At 39.5% G+C, this 22,099-nt stretch overlaps 1 protein-coding gene across 15 annotated transcripts in view; it reads right to left on the reverse strand.

The window, feature by feature from the left end:
* Positions 1 to 22,099, reverse strand: part of SYNE1 (spectrin repeat containing nuclear envelope protein 1) — a 561,745-nt gene that overhangs the window by 432,949 nt on the left and 106,697 nt on the right. For all 15 annotated transcript variants that reach the window (XM_055134197.1, XM_055134196.1, XM_055134206.1 and 12 more), the window contains exon 4: positions 4,128 to 4,223. In XM_055134197.1, the coding sequence (XP_054990172.1) occupies positions 4,128 to 4,223 (96 nt within the window). The remainder of the gene's footprint in view (positions 1 to 4,127; positions 4,224 to 22,099) is intronic.

Here is a 22,099-nt window from a genome sequence, read left to right on the forward strand (position 1 = left end):
TAAAAAAGCAAAATTAGAAGAACATAGTGATAGTTTTTTCATTTTACTTTTTTTATAGAGTTTTGCTGATGAGACCATTGTAGATTTCCTGAGCTGTGTTAATGCCCTAGTGGGCAAGGCTGCTGGCCATTTTCTCCCTTGAAAGCTCTAAAGGAATCCTCAGGACACGGATTCTTCTGGATCCTGCTTTCCACCCTAATGTGGTCCTGAGCCCTAATGTATATGTGTACAGAATGTAAACAACAACTGTCAGGCTTATTGATAATTTCAGGGTAAATTATTTTGTGCAATTCAAAATTCTCAAGGACCCAATATGAATAAATTATAAAGGTTAAATGTAGAAACAATTCTGTGTGTCTGTTATCATCTCTGTTAAATAAAAATTCTAAAGCAGCTTCTAGCCTTAGGAGTCTACTAAACACGATTACGAGGGTACTTAACCACAAGTATGATTATGTCAAAATAAGTATTTTTTATCAAATCATTTCATTGTTGATGGTCATTTGTCAAGATTTCTGCATACCATAGCCAAGTACAAAGGCAGACTTATATTGAAATAAATGTGATGTATCTATTTTCATTTTAATGAAGGTTTCTTCTAACTTTAAGAAAACAGCTTAGTGAGACCCCTTCCCACTCCAAGAGACCCAGCCCTGGCAGACAGAAACCTCCAGAACTCAGTGGCTGCCATGCTCACAGCTGCTCTCCACATGCTCAAGCTGAGCCTCACCCAAAAATGAACCTTTTCCTGGACACTTAAACAATACGTCCTACCCATACTCCAAGAATACTGTAACCACTTTTGATATGGTGAACCTTAGAGGGAAATATTATATTATTTAGGTTCTGCTTTGGGACAGGGATTGGGGTTTGGGATGGAAACACCTGAAATATGATGGTGGGAAGGTGTAATGGTGGTGAGATTGGTGTTTGGATATTAAATGTCACTGTCACTGTCACCCTGTTACTCATCAATTTGCTTGAGCGGGCACCAGTAATGTCTCCATTGTGAGACTTGTTTGTTACTGTTTTTGGCATATCAAATATGCCACGGGGAGCTTGCCAGGCTCTGCTGTGTGGGCAGGATTCTCTCAGTAGCTTGCTGGGTTCTCCGAGAGGGACGGAGGAATCAAACCCAGGTCAGCCACATGCAAGGCAAATGCTCTACCCACTGTGCTATCTCTCTAGCGCATAGTAAATGTAATCAAACATCTTATTTTACTTTATAAAATAAAAAATTAAAAAATAATATACATGACATTTTCAAAGAAATAGATCAAACACTCCTGAAATTCATATGGAACAATAAGCCTCCATGACTAGCTAAAGCAATTCTTGGGAAAGAGAAGATTAGAGGCATCACCTTCTCCAAAAATATAGAAAGAAAGAAAGAAAGAAAGAAAGAAAGAAAGAAAGAAAGAAAGAAAGAAAGAAAGAAAGAAAGAAAGGAAGGAAGGAAGGAAGGAAGGAAGGAAGGAAGGAAGGAAGGAAGGAAGGAAGGAAGGAAGGAAGGAAGGAAGGAAGGACACAGCTTACAGGACTGGAGAAATAGTACAAGGGTTAAAGCACTTGCTTTCATGTGGCTGACCTTGGTGTGGTTCCTGGCACCAATATGACCCCCTAGCCCCGATTGCCACTAAAAGTGATCTCTGAGCACAGAACCATGAGTAAGTCCTGAGCACTGTTGGGTATGGCCTGAACCCACCTCATCACCCATAAAAAAAGGAAAGAATTTATTTCTGGAGAATATATAAAGATGCTCAGTTGTATCAGACAACCAAGAAAATACCTTTGTCAATTCAATGACTCTTACGTCTTAATGCTAATTACACTGATTTTGTTTGTGCCTTTTTTTCTGTTTTAGTGTTAATTTGCATCTTATTTGGTATCCCCCAGACTAGAATGTGAAACAAAGACAGGTACATGTGGTGTATTGTGGGTAAGAGTCCAAGCAAAAAGAGTGACGATGCAAATAGAATCAGCAAGAGAAGGATGGAGAAAAAGTCAACCGAGGCTGTAGTACTGAGGTCTTCCACTGTGGGCAGCTGGACTCAGTTTCTCTGTAGATCATAGGGGACAGACTGTGAGAGAACTATAAAATAAGGCTCAGGTTTGCCACAAATGCCAGGCTGGAGAATTTATTAATGGACTCCCAGACCCATTAATTGGGGATACTTTGGGACCAATAACGCTCTCACACTTGAGGGCAGCCTTGTGCAACTTGTGGTTTTGATAAGCACCCCAAGGACAGAAATCCAGAGACACACAACTAGTACCTGAGATGAGCTGCCATCAGGGATGCGGGCAATGTGACCATTTCTGTAGCTAAATCCAGACATAAGAGCAGATCTGCACAGGGGACCAAAAGCATCTGCTAGACTAGGAATTAAATGAGATCAGTGATCCACGCAACATTACTATCAGGTTGTATTTGACTACACACAATTCTTTTGCCAAAGCTATTTTAAGGACTCCCTGCATAAAATTAATGGGAATTTATGTTCAGGCAAAAAAAATCACTTTTTAAAAATATTCATTTCCAAGTAATATTCATTGCGCAACTCCTGTCAAGATGTAATAGATAAAGAGCAAAATAAGCTCTCTCAGTTTTGGACTCTGTGACTAATGAGTTATGTAACACTCTGACATGATTTCCTCCGCTCGCTTTTCGAATCATGATAAACATCATTGGATACGGTGTATGTTTGCAAACTGCTCACTTCTCTACTACTCTGAAACGAAAAAAAAAAAGGAGCCGGATAAATCGCTGCTTTTATTATCTGTGTGATGCAAACAGTGTTATTTTCAAGCTCACCCTCAGTGCTTTATTGACTCGGCTGGTTCTGCAGCGCAGAAAAACAAATGCCTATGAACATGCTGTTCTTATTACAACAGACTAATGATAGAGGATGTCTGCTGGACCAGGAATCATGCTACACTGCATCTAAGCTTGATGCTCAACGAACAACTTTGCAATGCATAGATATGAATCAATGTAATGGAAAGCTCCCACTTCATTGGAGGCTTATGTTAACTGTAAATTCATCTTCTCGGAGAACAGCAGTAATTCATGGGGAGTTATTAATGAAACTCTTTAACTTTTAAGCCTGCTAGAAAGAAAATGTATGGCTGTTTCTATGTCTCACAAGTTACCTATAGAGATTACCGGTGGACTGCTATCATCACTGTTATCACTGTCATCCCATTGTTCATCGATTTGCTTGAGCGGGCGTTAGTAACATCTCCATTGTCCTAACCCTGACATTTTAGCAGCCTCTCTCTTTACTCATCCCTCCCCATGGTGCCACATTGGAGGCTCTTTCAGGGTCAGGGGAATGAGACCCGCCATTGTTACTGGTTTTAGCATATCAAATAAACCATGGGGAGATTGCCATGGGGAGATTGCTAGGATGCTCTCAGTAGCTTGCCAGGTTCTAGAGACTAAGAGGTCCTGTGGCCTCATTTGCTTTGTTTTATAGTCTCTGGATTACTATAAAAGGAAAGAATCCTCTTCTTATTTAATATTTTTTACCCTAGAAAATTTTTCTACTCATTTTCTTCAGATTATTTTCTTTTGTTAAAAATTAAAAAGTATGATTTACAAAGTTTTGATAATTGAGTTTTAGGCGTATAATATTTCAACATCCAAATCACCACCAGTGTCAAATTCCCTCCACCCGTGTTCCCAGATTCCCTCCCTACCCCCAGGCTCTGCCCTATCCTCGCCTCTCCACTTGACAGGCACATTACAAAGGTCCAGGGGTTGCCACTTAGCTCATATGTTTTCAGGGCTGTTGAGTCTGTGCTTTAGATGTATGGCTGTACCATTCACTCATATCACCAGAATACCTGAAGCTCTGATGTCTGTTTACCCATTACTTCTGTTTCCTTCTTAATTCTCCTCTCTACCTCTGGGGGTCAAGGATGACTTAAGCACCACCCTTACTACAGTGCATTTTTGCATTCAGTATTCTATATTCCACAGAGAAGTGAGACCACCCTATGTTTGTTTTTCTTGGCAAGAATCTATCTTCTGTGGCTAACACGCCTTCACCAACCCAACACCCTACCCGCAAATGGCAAATGCAAACAATTTGACATGGTTTGTTCACAGAAAATATAATTACCAGTTTCTGCCCTGAGAGGACTTCCAGAAGTGCGAGCAGTTTAACTCCATCCTTCATATCTTCAAAGAGGTCATCTATCACCATCGGGGGTTTGCGCTAGAAAATGAAATGAAAATGAATAAATGCCAACACATCTCTCTCTTCCCTATCTTTCTGCTTTGCTATTCATTGTAATGAATTGGTAGAAGGTATTATTGTTACCCAAATTCTTTGTTTTTAAATGATTGGCAACTACCAACTGTTAAGGGAAAGGAATTCCTTTAGGGATAAATTTAATAGGAAAAAAATCAGAAGATTCAAAGTTTCACAGTTCTAACCAGTGTTTTTCTCAGGAGGGATTTTTGTCTACGGTGTAACTTTGTCATACAATCACAGGACAGAAAATCATCAAGTGAAAAAGATGAGAGAAATATTCAAACAGGACTAAAAGACATGCAGGAGATGTTACAGAAAAATGGAACTGAGCTCCCTACTTTCCTATTTAGCATGCAAACACCAGGACTTAACCAACACTTGCTTCAAGAAACTCCAGCCCTGGAATTTGCATTAGAAGATTCTCAGGTCATGGACAAATCAAATCAGTCACCTGGGGGGGCCATCTGGTTGCACTTTTTCACAGCCCAGAGAGAGAATTTAGCAAACCTGTCAGTGAGACATCCAGGAGCCCAAACTCAATCAGGAATGACTTTGCAAATCACCGTGCCTTAATAAAAACCAGTCTTATAAAAAAGGAATACAGACTGACTACTAATGCAAATTCATTGCCATACTGAAAAATAAGTCATAGCCCATTTTCAATCCAAAGTGGTTATTTTATATTTTAAATAAAATGTTTTCAAATTATCTGTGCACTAGAATTCATCAAATCTTGAATTAAGTTTTAGCACGGTACAGAAGAAAGTAAAGAAGTACCGATGCTAATGTTGATGGCAAACCAAGGTAGGCGTCCTTGGATTTCTTACAGAATGAATGAGTTTCCTCCACGTAGACCCTGGGTTCAAGTTTAATGTTTTCTGATTCTCACCAAATCCTATAGTGGCCCTGAGGTAAAATTCCTGAACTTCAACTGCCATTCTTTCCTTTAAAAAAATTTCTATGTAGAACTATTTAATCATCAAATCCTTTGAAATGTTTTATTGAAATGAGACTTTTTCTTCTACCCACTTGGTAGAAGCATTTTTATTTTTCTTGTGACTTCATGAATTTCAATCTCCGAATGGTACAACTTTAATTTAAATTCATTTAAATTCATTTTTTCTCTTTTTAAGGTGAACATCTGACTATGTTTTGCTCTCCTATGGCAAAATTCATGTTCAGAAATAACAGGGCTTTCATTTTCAAGCACTGTCTTTTAACTTTCACTATTAAAAAAATCCCATTATTCACACTTTTATTTCTTATATGAAAAACAAGTAATAGTGACTCTGTTCGAAGCACATAAATAAAATTATACAGAATAAAATGAGACTGTACAACACTCTTTAGCATGATAAAAATTACCATATTAACTATGGAGCCACTGAAGTATTTATCATCCAAAATATATATTTGTAGTCAAATAAATACAGTAGAATCATTTAAAAGTTCACAAATGTGTGGTATATTCACTGAACAAATATAAATGAAGCTTTTATTTGGTTTTTTTTTTTGGTCACACCTGGCGATGCTCAAGGATTACTCCTGACTCTGCTCTCAGGAATTACTCCTGGCAGTGCTGGGGCATCTTATGGGATGCTGGGAATCGAACCCAGATGGGCCGTGTGCAAATGCCCTACTCACTGTGCTATTGTTCCAGCTCCCAAATGAAGCTTTTCATACACAGGCATGCACCACTTTTCAAAAGTTTACATTGTGTTATAATGGGTATGGTTCTAGGGTTCCTGTCTGCTAGCATTCAAGATTGAAAGCAAGTGACTGGAGCTGAAATGGCCAGATTCAGCACTGTAGCACTGTAGCACTGTCATCCCATTGTTCATCAATTTGCTTGATCAAGCACCAGTAATGTCTCTATTGTGAGGCTTATTGTTACTGTTTTTGGCATAATGAATACACCACAGGGAGCTTGACAGGCTCTGCCATGCAGGCAGGATACTCTCGGTAGCTTGCAGGCACTCCGAGAGGCCGGATTCAGAAACTATTTTATTTAGGGGAAGAGAAGGAAGGAAAAAGAAATTAGAGACACTCCCAGATTATTGCCAAAGTGTCTTGAAGAAGGGTCCCACGGAAATGCAGAGACCTTCAGGAGATCCCTCGGTTAATCTGGGCACTCTCTTGCCTCCTTTTCCCTCCCCCTAAATAAAATCATTTCTGAATTCCTACACTCACTCTCCTGTTCTCTACTTTCAATCTTGACGATTCAGCATAAGAACCTGAGTATATGATGCCACTTTGATGTTACTTAAAATTTACATTGGTACCTGTTTTCGTGAAACAAAAGAAATCCAAAAGATTTTTTTGCATTTCTTATTTTTCGCCCCTGCTTTTTTGGGTCACACCCGGCAATTTACAGGGCTTACTCCTGGCTCTGCACTCAGGAATTACTCCTGGCGGTGCTCAGGGGACCATATGGGATGCTGGGAATTGAACCTGGGTCGGCCATGCTGTACTATTGCTCCAGCCCTTATTTTGCTTTCTGTGTGTGTTTGCTTGTGTGTTTTGGCAGAAAGCAAATGTGCTCTGCAGAGCTGGTTTTGCAGCAGCTGTTCGAGACACAGCTGCTTCTCCTGAGGGGGCAGCCTCCCTAGGCTCCCTCCCCAGAAACCCGTTCACTCAGCCTGTGACTGGATCATGGCATTCCTTCAGCTTCTACCAGGTAGCGTGACTTTAGGTTTTATGCTTATTGTGTAGGCTGTTTGGGGGTAGTAGGTTTAGGAACGCTCACTTTTTTTTTCCCAGTGTAAATGAATGCTAATTAGTTCTTCACTTCATGCCAGCTACTGAAAGATTTCACAGGAATTCTTTCCTTTCAGAGAGTGGGGGAAACCTGGACAGTGCAAACCTGAAACTATGAAAGGAAAATCAAACCAGGAGAGGTTTTCAAGTAGTAGTAAGGATGCCAAGAAATCTGATACCCCAAAGCATAAACTGAATCTCTTCAAATATATACAGGTCTCGACACTTAAAAATATCTCAGTGGGGGGCTGGAGCGATAGGACAACGGGTGAGGTGTTTGCCTTGCACAGGGTCAACCCGGGTTCAATCCCCAGCATCCCATATGGTCCCCCGAGTAACCCCTGTGCATCCCTGGGAGTGACCCAAAAGCCAATATATACATGCATACATATATATAGATATATATTTATTTTGGTGGACCCTGCTTCTCTCCTCCAGTTTCTTCTCCTTTTCTCATGCCTCCCTGACCCCTGTCCCCACAATTGCTCTGACACAAGGCTCCAAGTAGACTCCACTTAGCCACGTGATCACTGAGTAATTCAGGAGCCTGCTGCTCTCTGGAACTTCTGATCTTAGCCTCTCTGTCATCTGCTTTAGCACCAATCTCCTTCAACAGTCTGCTCCCAAACCTCTTCTCCTTCACTTTCTTCCTAGCAGTAGCAAGTTTCCAGATGAAACTCTGAGTCTTCCAATCTCTAGAAAACTTTGCCTAGATACATCGGATTCTGGACCCCTCCTTCCCAGTGTCACCCTGAACACAGAGCAGACACTCGAACTCTACTGTTGGCAGAACAGATACATGAATGAATGGGGGCAATTTTCTAAAACTCTGTTATCTTGTGAGGCTCTTTCTTAATGATTTTTAAAATGGGACAAAAATACTTTGGGCAAAATAATAAAAGCAATAGTAATCATAAAATAATGTTCTCCAGGTTCTCTGTAGCCACAGGCTGCGACCAATGCAGCCAGAATAATTCTTTTCTAAATGTTTTGTTCACAGTAGGAACTCATTAAGTTCTTGTGCCAGAACAAAGGTAGGTTTAAGATATGCATGAAAAGAAAAGTGGAAGGTCTTTGTTTCGAGAATAAAAACACCTACAATACCTTCATTTCCCCTTTCTCCCTGTTTTCATGACTCATCTCATGGGAAATTTGCAGTTAATCCCTCCGGCTTTGGTGCATCATTCATCTTAAAATCATCACGTTACACGAGAATTGGTTATTTTAAAAATCTGTTCTCAAGAACTCAGACTGTGACATTTCTATTCTTCTCTTTTTTATTTTATTTTTTGAATTGAATCACTGTGAGATAGACCCTCATAAATCTGCTTACAAGTGTGTGTGAGGGGGAGAGTAGGTAAGATAGAGAAGAGGCCAGTATGACAATAATAGTTGGAAATGATCACACTGGACAAGAAAACTGAATGTTATTAGTAGGTAAAGAGATATAAATGACAACTTTCAGTATCTGTATTGCAAGCCACAATGCCCAGAAGAGGGAACAGAGAGAGATAGAGAAAGAGAGAGAGAGAAAGAGAGAGAAGAGAGAGGAGAGAGGAGAGAGAGAGAGAGAGAGAGAGAGAGAGAGAGAGAGAGAGAGAGAGAGGTGTCTGCCATAGAAGCAGGCTGGGGGGGTGATGGGAGATTGAGACTTAAAGACAGTCAAGAGTTGGATTTATTTTTATATACCAATAGCTGTCACAACTTAGCATTAGTTTTCAGTGAAAAAAAAAGTGTCATTGCTATATGCACAACAGGGTTATCTAAAATCTCTTGGAGAGACATGCACACATAAAGTCATGATGCAAAAGGTTTGTCTTTATTATATAAAATATGAGCAGCTTTTCCAAATTTTTCCACATGTGTCCCCCTTTATAAAGGGTGTTACGGAATGGGTCTTTTTCATATGTTCCACCATCAGTAATATTTAGGAAGCCCAGGATCACTGCTGGTGAATTTCTACCCAGTGGCTTAATGGTTTAATTTTGCTACCTGGAAGTGACGAGAGGCCACCAGAACTATGCCCGGCAGTGCTTGGGGGCCATCTGGCACTGGGGACTGAACTCAAAGCCTCATATATATGATCTATGACTTGGTACATTTCCTCAGCCTTCTGATGGATATTAATAAACAGAATCAAATTTGAAACCAAATTTGAAATAGTCCCATATTTTTCTTTAAAATTACAGTGTTTCAATGGAATACTAGCAGCTGTTAGGAAAGATGAAGTTATGAAATTTGCTTATAGGTGGATGGTCATGGAGACTATCATGCTTAGTGAAATGAATCAGAAAGAGAGGGACAGACATAGAATGATTGCACTCATTTCTGGAATATAAACTAACATAAGACTAACACCCAAGGACAGCAGACACAAGGGCCAAGAAGACTCCCCCATAGTTGTAAGCCTGCCTCATGAGCTGGGGGAGAAGGCAGCTGGAACAGAGAAGGGATCACTAAGTCAGTGATGGTTGGAGGAATCGTTGAAGATGGGAGATTTGTGCTGAGAGTAAGTAAAAGACCAAACGTGATAGCCTCTCAGTATCTAGCCTGCAAACCATAATGCCCAAAAGTAGAGAGTATGGGGGGTACTGTCTGCCATAGAGGCAGGGGGAGGGTTGGAAAGGGGATTATACTGGGGACATTGGTGGTGGAGAATGCACTGGTGGAGAGATGGATAATCATTGTATTACTGAAACTCAAACATGAAATTTTGGTAATTGTATCTCATGGTGATTCAATAATAAATAAATAAATAAATAAATAAATAAATAAATAAATAGCACTGTCATCCCATTGTTCGTCAATTTGCTCAAGCAGGAACCAGTAACATCTCCATTGTGAGAATTGTTGCTACTGTTCTTGGCATATCGAAATCACCACGGGTACCTTGCCAGGCTCTGCCGTATGGGCAAGATACTCTCAGTAGCTTGCCAGGCTCTCCTAGAAGGATGAAGGAATCCAACCCAGGTCAGCTGTGTGCAAGGCAAATGCCCTACCCGCTAAAAATAAAGTTACAGTGTTAGGGCAGGATATAATACAGGGGTTAAGGTGCTCACCTCGCATGCAGTCAAGCCTGGAACTGCACTGTTCCCAAGCACCGCGGAAGCAACCTCTGAGCACAAAGCTGGGAATAGCCCCTGAGTATGACTGGGTGTGGTCCCCAGCCCAAAATAATAATAATAATTGATGATGATGATGATGATGATAATACACTTTAAAGCATTTGTGCCATTTTAGTTTATAATACACAGGTTATTATATCTTCAACACACTGATATTAAGGGCTTAGACTTGACAATCATTTCTTTAATACCCCAACCAGTAAGGGAGAAGAGAAAAAGCCTGCTGACAATTTTACTCTAAGGAGTTGTCAAAAATAAGTGGCAGAGAATGATCCTTACATTTCTACAAGTGCTCTTCAATTGCAAAGAATGTAAATGTTCTGTAAATCCAACAAAACACCCTCACATATCAAAAATTACACCAGAAGGAAAATGTCTTAGTGTTTATTTTCAGGATTCTGCTTTTCCACTTTTCAGGCAGCCTTGTTTACATGTAATAAGTATCTGACTGTAAGATCCTTTACCATTTTGACTGTATCACGCTTGGTTTTTGGAAAAAGAAACCTTTCCACTAAAACACCCAGAGAGGGGTAACAAGAAAAGGAGGGAGGTAACTGGAGTCGGGGACCAAAGGCCGGTGGCCCACAGTGGTCCAGGCATGGGGGAGTCAGACCCAAACTACAGAATCAACAACACTGAAGGCAGGAGATCCAAACCACAGCCACCAAACTAAATGTGCCTGTCAAAAGAGCTGCCAGGACTGGAGGTGACAGGATGGACGGGAACCTGGAGACACTGGCAGAGTGAAATTGACACTAGTGGTATAACCGGTGCCAGAACCCAGTATGTCTGGGAGTTGGCATGAGGAACTTTGTACTAAAATCATGTTGTCTGAATTTTTAAAAATTCACTGTCACTGTCACTGTCATCCTGTTGCTCATAGATTTGCTTGAGTGGGCACCAGTAACATCTTCATTGTGAGACTTGTTGTTACTGGCATATTGAATACACCACATGGAACTTGCCAGGGTCTCCAACAGGGGCGGAGGAATCGAACCCAGGTCAGCCGCATGCAAGGCAAATGCCTTAGTATTGTGCTATCACTCCAGCCCTTTAAAACATTAAATGAAAAAATAAAAACAAACACCCAATTTGATTGCTTTGCTAAGATTCAGCTTACGGTGCTAGAGTCCCAAGGGGAGGGTTAGAAATAAAGGTGATTTATTTAAACCTAAAAATCAAGACAACATAGCTTTATTCCTAAGTGAAACCCATATGCAACTTAAACACTAGACTTAAAATATCCAGCAATTTTTAAGACCATCATTTTCCTTTATTTTTGAAAAATCTGAAATTACTCCCAGCAGTGGCAGGGAACAATATGGAAAGTTAGGAATCAAACCCAGGTTAGCCATGGTCACATACAGTACCATCTTTCCAGCCCAGCCTGTGTCTTTCTAATAGATCTCACTTCTAGGTCAATCATCTAACAAATTAACAAAGCAAATTCTCTCCTTTTTTGCTCTGAACATTCTTTATTCTTTTTGTTTTTTAAATTTTTAAAATTTTATTGAATCACCATGAGATAGTTACAAGCTTTCACCATGAGATAGTTACAAGCTTTCATGTTACAATCTCACAATGATCAAACACCCATCCCTCCACCAGTGCACATTCTCTACCACCAACATCCCCCTTTCCCACCCTCCCCCTGCCTCTATGGCAGACAATATTCCCCATACTCTCTCTCTACTTTTGGGCATTATGGCTTGCAACACAGACACTGAGAGGTCATCCATGTTTTGTCCATTATCTACTTTCGGCATGCAACTCTCATCCCAACTGGTTCCTCCAGCCATCATTTTCTTAGTAATCCCTTCTCTATTCCATCTGCCTTCTCCCCTCTGCTCATCAAGCAGTCTTCCAGCTATGGGGCAATCCCCCTGGCCCTTGTATCTACCGTCCTTGGGTGTCAGCCTCATGTGATGTTATTCTATACTCCATAAATGAGTGCAGCCCTTCTGTGTCTGTCCCTCTCTTTCTGACTCATTTCACTTAGCATGACGCTCTCCATGAACAAAACACATTCTTATGTGAAAAAAATTTAATGTACATCTGACTTGTGTGTATCTTTCTTTTTTACTTATTTTAAATGACTGGATGTGAAACAAGGAGCCTCATTAAGTGTCCCCACTCTTCCTCACTACTATGAGATCCAGAGAAGCGAACACAAGTAAATTCTATTCATTGATAAAAGTGTACGTTTTACTGAATATATTTGATGTGAATATTTTAAAGGCTTTTGAATGACTGATATTGGTAAGTGTCTTGAGTTATATGGGTAAATTTTCACATAAAAAAGAGAAATAGGGGATGGAGCGATAGTACAGAAGGTAACACCTTGCATGCAGCCAAATTTGGCTCGATCCCAGGCACCCCAATGGGGTTAACCAAGCCCAGTCAGGAGTGAGTCCTGAGCACAGTGCAAAGAGTTAGCCTGAGCACCACTAGATATGGCCCCAAACAAAAAAAAATAACTAACATAATAAGAGAAATAAATGACTAGAACCCTTTATGGAGGGAAAGGATGCCTATATATCCAAAATTATAAAAAAAAAAAAAGAAATTCTTTTTTTTTGGCTTTTTGGTTCACACCCAGCAATGCACAGGGGTTACTCCTGGCTCATGCATTCAGGAATTACTCCTGGCAGTGCTCAGGGGACCATATGGAATGCTGGGAATCAAACCCGGGTCGGCCGCATGCAAGGCAAATGCCCTATCCTCTGTGCTATTGCCCCAGTCCAATTATAAAAATTTTAATGGAATCATTTATTGCTTTTGACTTCAAATTAATATGGCAACAGTGTGCATATCAGTTTATGGTGGAAGGGAAATGGTGCACTAGCCTGATATCAGTGATGTGAATGAGTACATGCCAACGCTGCTAGCAGGTAATCAATTCATTAGCAAAACACAAACATCTGCCAGGATGAGGGTCTCTTTGTAAAAGGTATTATCTATCACAAAGCTCTCAAGGAGGCTTACAACATGAAGGTTTTAGCCTTTAGCAAAACCATCCTTCTCCTGCCAGGAACAACCCAGGTCTTCATTTGCCATCAACACTTCTAGTTTCAGTCCAGTTGGGAATTCTTGAACTAAATGCACTTACTGTTACGGAAAGCGCTCTCAAAACATTCTATAACTGAAGGAAGATTATACCATTTTACTTTAGAATGCTAAATACATATCCTGGAGTCTGAATTCTGTGGTTGCTGGGTATGTAGAGATATCCACAGAATAGAGGTAGAATTAGTCCTATAAGAGCAACGCAGAGCAGGGAATTCAAGTTCAGTCAAGAACACACAGTGCTACCAGTGTTGGTGTGGTTGTGAGGAAAAAGGGAGGCTCTTTCACTGTTGGTGGGAATGCCGTCTGGTCCGGCCTTTTTGGAAAACAATATGGACACTCCTTCAAAACTAGAAATTGAGCTTTCCTATGACCCCACAAAACCACTTTTTGGAATATATATCCTGAAGTCGCAAAAAAGCACAGTAGAAGTGACATCTGCACCTGTATGTTCATTGTAGCACTGTTAACAATAGCCAGAATCTGGAAACAACCCGAGTGCCTGAGAACAGACGACTGGTTAAAGAAACTTTGGTACATCTACACAATGGAATACTATGAAGCTGTTAGGAGAGATGAAGTCATGAAATTTGCTTATAAGTGGATGGTCATGGAGAGTATCATGCTAAGTGAAATGAGTCAGAAAGAGAGGGACAGACATAGAATGACTGCACTCATTTCTGGAATGTAAAATAACATAATATGAAATGAACACTCAGGACAGTAGACACAAGGACCAGGAATATTGCTCCATAGTTGGAAGTCTGTCTCATGAGTTGGGGGAGAAGGCAACTAGAATAGAGAAGGGATCACTAAGTCAATGATGGTTGGAGGAATCGTTTGGGATGGGAGATGTGTGCTGAAAATAAAAGACCAAACGTAATAACCTCTCAATATCTGTATTTCAAACCATAATGCCCAAAAGTAAGAGCAACATACGGGAGAAAATGTCTGCAATGGGCGCAGGAGGAGGGTTGGAAAGGTGGGGTATACTGGGGACATTGGTGGTGGACAATGTGCACTGGTGGAGAGATGGGTGTTTGGTCATCATATGACTGAAACTCAAACATGAATGCTTTGTAACTGTATCTCACAGTGATTCAATAAAAAAATTTTTTTTAATTCTCTTTAAAAAGAACACACAGTGCTGGACCTGGCAAGCTTTGTTGGAAACAAGGCACAATCCCAGTCTAAGACGTTCCCTTAAATACCGTCAGCACAATGGGGACTGTCTGCTAAGCAAGAGCTGCTTCTCAAGGTTTGCTCTGTAATGCCTTGAAATCTTTGGGCCCAGCATGACCCATCACTTCTAGAGCCAGACAAGTCACCAGTCAAAGTAAGTAGCAATTAGAATCTGTTGACACAGACTGAGAGGTAGTAACTGGAGGAAAATCCCAGGCCTGGACCAGCCTCTGGTATTTGCTGCTCTGATGGTTATCCCATAGGTGGGAACAACAAGCTTAAATAACAGGAACTGGGAAGAGAGTGGGAAGGGAAGTGGGGTTGCCCGGCAGATGTGGAACAAAAGTCCCCTCCCAAAAGCTGGCAAAGAGCCCTCTAAACAATTTAAACACCACACTGTCTAAAATTCCATGTAAGTCTCCAGGAAAACCAATAAGACCATGATTACAACCACCAAATTGCTTTCATGCCTCAAGATTTTTATCATTTTGTTCATCAAATAAAATTAAAAATTCCCAACATCTTCAGATACAAGATGAGCCAGATAAATATTGCATATAACCTGTTTCTCTTATACTTCCTCTCTAAAACTGCTCTGGTGACAATTTTCCGCCTCTGCTCGGCAAAAGAAGACACCACCCATTCTCTTTGTTTCTATGCTAGGTAGCATAACCATTTCCACTTCCTTAGTTATTATATTCAATTCCAAATGAATATCCTAAAGGCAATAACTGTATGCCAGCCCCACTCTAAATCTGCTTGAAAAACTCTGCTTTTAACCTTAATAAAGTATTTTTCATAATAAGATGCTTTTCACCCTAGAATACAGTAGAAGTATATCCCCAGGTTATTTGTTTTATTCAGTAAAAAATTGGGGTCCCTTGTGTGTATCATTTTGGTTCCTAACTCTCAGATCCATCATCAAATCTCATTGATTTTTATTTTTGAAATTGATACAGAATCCAAGTGTTTTGCACAAGGACCATTGCTGACATCTATCTAAGTCATCACTCATACTGGAGAACTTAATCTCCAAACCTGCCGACCTTCTCTGCAGTCTCAGCCCGACAGTATAGCTTAGTTTTGGTCCTTCTTTGCCATTTCCCCTTTAAGAGAGAATTCCCCTTGAGGATCTGCACGAATTTTTTTTTCTCACTTATTTACAGCTATTTTCTTCTTAGCACTTAGAGTACTGATAGTTTCCATAAATAGCATATAAGAGTACTTACTGAATAAACAGAAATAAAACGCATGTCTAAAGGAATTTAGAAAATATTATCCAGCTACTTATTAAACTGCACTAACTTGACCGTTCTTATCTGTTTTGAAGTAAGTTGACATGGTCTTAAAATTAATAAATACTTTTGAAATAATAGTCTTCTGTTTTTAAGTAGGCTATGTGGAAATCATTTTGTGTCTATGGAAAGAATATTTCAGTAAGCCTAGAACTGGCAAATTAAAGTAGTTTTAGAAAAAGTACTTAAGAGTCATTTGTTCGGAGGTTGTTACATTTATTTCTCTTCCCCACTTAGTTTTTTCTTCATATTAGTCCTTAATAGTGCAGCACTACCAAAAGCATACACAAGAAAACAGATGTGAGTAAAATTCAGCTCTGAAAGTGTTTTCATGTTATCATCTAACACTGTTGGAAAGACACCTAGAGAATCACAGAGTCACCAAGGTGATGTTTTATGACCATGAAGAGGTGTCATAATAAGCATGCACCATGCAACAAAACAAAAACCACTGAAAATCACAAGTGTTCTTTTAAAAAAAGCGGGTCACACCCAACTATGTCAGAGTTTACTCCTGGCTCGAACCCAGGCATCAGCCCTGGTGGGGCTGCAGGTACCTATGCAGGGGTGAGGATCAAGTCCAGAAAGACTGTGAACAAGGCAAGCGCCCAACTCACTGAACTAGCTCTCCGACTCACAAGAGTTTAGCTCTCTGGCTAATAGATTTTTAAAAGCTCATGGATCTAACTTGGTCGTAAAACAAAATAGGCTCTCAAGAGAACCGAGCATGGAGTGAACTATCTTCTCTCACAAAGTTCTCAGACTTCAGAATGTGACTTTGTTTTGTGGAAAGAAGGTCTTCAGAGAGGTAATCAATTAAAATGAGGTGATCAGGATGGGTCTGAATCCACCGAGAATAATGCCCTCAAATGAAGGAGAAATTTGCACACAGATGCAGCAAAGAACACTTGAGGCAGGAACTGGATTAATGTCACAGAAAAACAAGGCCCTGCAAGTACCACAGGGCACCACCCACTGGCAAGCAGAGGACAGAGTCCCCATGGGGACAGCTCAGCAGTGAACAAAATCCTGCTTGTAGCCATAAGGTATGTGGTCCCCGGTGCTGGCAGCCTAAGCCCAGAATACAAAACTTAAATGATATTTCATGGGATTTTTTTTCAGTTTTTCTAAAATGTTGATCCTCAGATCCTCCTTAGAGTCACTCAAAAAAATATTTCAAATGTTCGGCACCCCCCTTGGCTAGCTTCGGACACTCAAGGCTGGGAAATGTAGGACTAATGACTTGTCGTTTATTGGCAGAGAAGCTCCATTTACAGAAACACTAATCAATGACCAGGCAAGACCTATTTCCTTTTCCAAGAAACCGTGCCAAATGTTTTGTAGATTGAATCAGTGGCTTTTAAATACAAACATAAGAGCAAAAAAGTGAAACCATAGAGTGCAATAATAAAATGTTAATATTAAGATCACCTGTAATATCTTTTTCTGATTAAAATTCTCTATTTTAATGAAGGATCTTTTTAGTTTAGTGAAGCAATAGATTTTATTGAATAAAATTTGCTTAGAAATATATAAAGGGGCCAGAGAGGGTAGGGTGTTTGCCTTGCATGCTGCCAACCTGGGTTTAGTCCCAGCATCCCTTATGGTCCCCTGAACACCACAAGGAGTAGTGTAGAGTGTAGAGCTAGTATTAGTGACCCCAAAGCATCACTGCGTATGCCCCCCTCCTCAACAAAAAGAAAGAAAGAGAAAAGAAAGATAAGAGGGTGGAGAAGGAAAGGAACATGTCCAAGAAAGAACATGGGCTTGAATAGCAAACAGAGACGGAGCAATCAGCAAGTGAGTTCAAGAGAGACCATGGGCTTGAAAGGATGAGTGGAAACAAGGATTTTTGGAAAGAATCATTTTCATGTTTTTCCCTGGGGTAGAGATAAGGTAACATTATATGATTCCAAGATCTGGCATGACATTTAGAACTATCTTAACATGTAAAATATGAAAAATAACTTGTATCTCTTTGACTGCTAATTAAATAAGTTATCCTTAGATATTAATTTCATTAATTTTTATTTTTATTTTATTAATTTTATTAATTTCATTAATAGTCTAAATATTTTAAAAATTTAGACTATTTTGTTAGATTTTTTAAAAAAATGTAGCTATTGGTTGGGAATGATTTCAAATTCAAGGCTTCCTCGCCCTCAGTTCCTCCCTCCCACACAGATGGGGGACCCCCTGCCAGCCTTCCATTCTCGCTCTGCTGTCTGAAATTGGAGACACTGTCCTCTGGTTCTAGCTACACGCTTCAGCGGGGCCCTGAATTTTCAGGCTATTCTCTGGGTAAAATTGAACCTACCAACTATCCCCCATCCCAACCCCTGAGAGTCTTCATCTTGGTGAATAATATTAATCCTTTCCCGACTTTGCTTCCTTCAGAGCCTTTCTTCAAATTCTTAGAGGAATTTCCTTTCCTTCTTTTTCAGCATTTCCTTTTCTATTCATAGTTTTTTTTTCCCAAGGGATCTGTGTCTCATCTTGCAGGCCTTTATTATTGTTACTATTATTATTATTGTTATTATTATTATTATTATTTTGCTTTTTGGGTCACAGCTGGTGATGCTCAGGGGTTATCCTGGCTCTGCACTCTGGAATTATTCCTGGTAGTGTTTGGGGGACCATGTAGATGCCAGGGATCGAACCCAGATTGGCTGCATGCAAGGCAAATGCCCTACCCGCTGTGCTATATAGCTTTGGCCCCTCTACTCAATCTTGAACTTCCTCTTCAATAGACACACTCAAGTGTGTTCCTGTAAACATGTCCTGTATCCTCAATATTCAATACCACGTTTCATTTACTCACAACAGTTTGCCGGAATCCATTTTCTACCATGACCTGGTCACTATCAGTAGCGGCCAATGACTTCCTACCTGCCAAACTGAATGGGAATACATTTATCAAGCTATTTCTCTGACTAAAGTGGAACCTATCAACTATCCCACATCCCAACTCCTTCGAGTCTTCGTCTTGGAGAAGAATAGTAATCTTTTCCCAAGTTGGCAAACTGCCAAGTAATTCTTGGCTCTTCTTTATGATGCCAAGTGATCACTCAGTTCTATTCGGTTCACTCTGACACATTTTTGATACATCTTTTCACTTTCAGCTATCTACTTCTCTCCACTCTCTCACTGTTATTTTAATACAAGTTGATCATTCATTTCAACACTCTTATTGCAAATTTCTCTTCCTGGAAGAGGAAGAGGAACAAGAGGAGAAGGTTAGTTTAGGACTAGAATGTCCGTTTCATTCTCCTGCCTAAGGTTTACTAATTTGTCCCACTGTCCATCACACAACGTCAATTCTCTCTTGAAAGTTCATGTTTGGCCAATATTCTGTTTACTCTGTTACCAACACACTCAGGAAGTCCACATTCAAACATTTTTTACTTTTTTACACTCCTTTTGGGGTATCATGCTTCTATCACTTCTCAACTTTTATAAATATTGGTTTCTTTGCCTACCCAATCCCAAGATATTTCTGAGACTCTAGTTTGTGTTTCTTCTCTGAGCACGTACATATTATGGCCCTGTCCTTTTGATAACTTGTGTAGTTGGTTATGTTTGCCACGTGCTCTCTCTCTTGGAATATAACACACACACTTCTCTCTAATTATTTATCTCTTCTGCTAGACTGTTAGGTCCACAAAGATATGAGTGGGCAATGTCTATCTTTGTTCACCTCTCTATCTATACCCCTTATCATATCATAAATGCAAGAAACATATTTGCTATACAGATAGCTACATAAACAAATGCAGCATGAAATAGTACAGAATGGTTAATATAACTCATTAAGAAGAGCTGGAGGGGCTGGAGAGATAGGACAGCAGGTAGGATGTTTGTCTTGCACGCTGCTAACCCAGGTTTGATTCCCAGCATCCCATATGGTCCCCCAAGTACCGCCAGGAGTAATTCCTGAGTGCATGATCCAGGAGTAACCCCTGTACATTGCCAGGTATGACCCAAAAACCAAAAAAAAAAAAGAGCTGGAATGAAAATATGTGTTGTTATTATTGTTATTATCATTTTTCTTCTACCTTCTAAGTGACCTTTTGCTAACTCTGAACATATGGTTAATAATCTATAATGTGATAAAATATATTTGATTGCTATGTTGAGGAGGAAATAAAATATAGTTATTAAGGCACAGTCATCATGTGAATCCAGTAAAGAGTACCCTAAAACTTAAAACATTTTCTAGCACTGAGAGATGAATGACTAGAACTGAATCAGAACTTAACTTTGGAAAGCCATTATTCAAAATTAATACAAATTCAACTTTCCACCATCTTCTTTCATTGACATATTAAGCAGAATGGAAAGATTCATATTTCTTCTTGGAAAGGAAAATAATTACAGGGCCTATGTCTAAATATAAAGCCCTATTCTTGAAATGAATTATTGGGTATGGGAAATAAATACAACTCACTAATTTCTGTTATTGTTACCTTACAGTATATGGATAATTTGTGATTAGCAATGTTTGATATAATTGCAGAAGCATAAAGATTTCAATTTGAAAGCAAGCATTAAAAAGATGAGCTAATAATTATATTCACAAGCATACTTTATATCTGTCTACTAAAAATAGAGTAAGACACATACACAGAAAACCCTTGTTTGTTTTCTACTTCAATACAATTTTTTTATTTGAGAAAAGTATATATTTTGAAGACAGACTGCTCTCTTATTTGCACCATTTCCTGACAGAACTGTCATAATATTTATAAAAAACTTGCACAAGATTTAACACCATTAGTAAAGTATTTTACTATTTAATTTAATTAGAAGTAAATATTTTTGTTGATTTGAAATTAAAGGAAACAACCTGGAACAAGAGTGAAGATTTCTCATAAACTCTCCCAATTCAAACTCATTTCTATGAAGTATCTTTTGAACAATTCCAAGTTTACCCAAAATCAAGTGATCATAGCACAGTAAAATTTCTTTTCCTTTCTCTTCTTTTCTTTTCTCTTCTTTTCTTTTTTCTTTTCTTTTTTTTCTTTTCTTTATTTCTCCTTAGTTGAAAAACCTAGTCCTTTAAACTGACAAAATCTACTATTAAGGCTATATTTGGAAATGGTCAGTTTCCAAAGAGGATTCTGAGAAAAAATTAATTTTTTTTATAAAAGGAAGTCTTCTAAATTGACCTTTAAATTAAAAGTTGTTTATTAGCTTGCTTTAAAACATTATAAAAGGCATTGTAGCACATTCAAAACATGATAAAGGGTATTACTGCAAACTTTAGATGAAATGGCCTAATGTTCTAGTTTAATACACATGACTTCCTATGATGCTTATTCAAAAGCAAAGACAAAAGAAATCCTACTAAATATTTACAATTTGCAGTTTAGCAAAAATGCTGAAAAGCCATTTTTTCATCTGCCAATTGATCAGTCTCTTCATTTCTTCTTAGAGATAAGATAACTTGCTACAGGACACAGCATAAGTAATAAACTTAATTGAATATTTAATTGCTGCATAAAAATGTTTTCAACATGGGTCATTTTCTTATCTGTATTAGTTAACTGGAAATTATAGGGGGCTGTGTGGTGGTGGGGAAAACCCAAGCCAGAAAGATAGAGCAGCGGACAGTGTGTTTGCCCTGAATGAAGCTGATCCAACATTTATTCCCAGCATCCCCATATAGTCTCATGAGCCCACCAGGAATGATCCCTGAGCATAGAGTCAGGAGTAAACCATGAGCTCTTCCAGGCATGCCCACCCCCCCAAAAAAAAAAGAAAAGAAAAGAAAGGAACTAAGAAATAAAAGCCATTATGAGTCTCTTCAATAGTTTGGTTATAAGATTATGTGACTTGATTTCAAAATACAAGTTGTGTATCAGAGAAGGGGAATTCACACCAGGAAATATTCAGTAAGAGAGAAGAGACATATTCATGACCATTAGCATCCAGGGCTGAGTGCCCATCCCTACACCACAGGTTTGAAAATCTGATGAGCACCACTTGTGATGCTAATCAGACTTCAGAACGGACCAAAGGCTTTTATGCATGTCCCCAAGTCAAATACTAAACCTTTGATGCCCCACAGGATGGTATCCAGAAATCTGGTACCCAAGAAAGTCTGGAGGTAACTCTCCAGACTCATTCTCTGACAGAATGAGTACTTTCTAAGAAGAGAAACAGTGATCAGAGATCTCCATCACTCCCCCTCATCTTCCCCACCCTCCATCGCAGCCCTTCACTCTGACGTGAGGACACAGACAGAAGAAGGAAAAGACCCTCACCAAGAACAAGTCCCTTGGATTTGCAAACCACCAGATCGTGGATTTGGTAAAAAAACATCATGTAGTTGCTTAAGCTCCTCCCATACCCTAGTACTTAATTACAGTACTTGGGCACCTACACAGGACCTGCACTGGTCAAATACTTA

The sequence above is a fragment of the Sorex araneus genome, chromosome 4 (assembly GCF_027595985.1).
Source record: "Sorex araneus isolate mSorAra2 chromosome 4, mSorAra2.pri, whole genome shotgun sequence".
Taxonomy (NCBI): domain Eukaryota; kingdom Metazoa; phylum Chordata; class Mammalia; order Eulipotyphla; family Soricidae; genus Sorex; species Sorex araneus.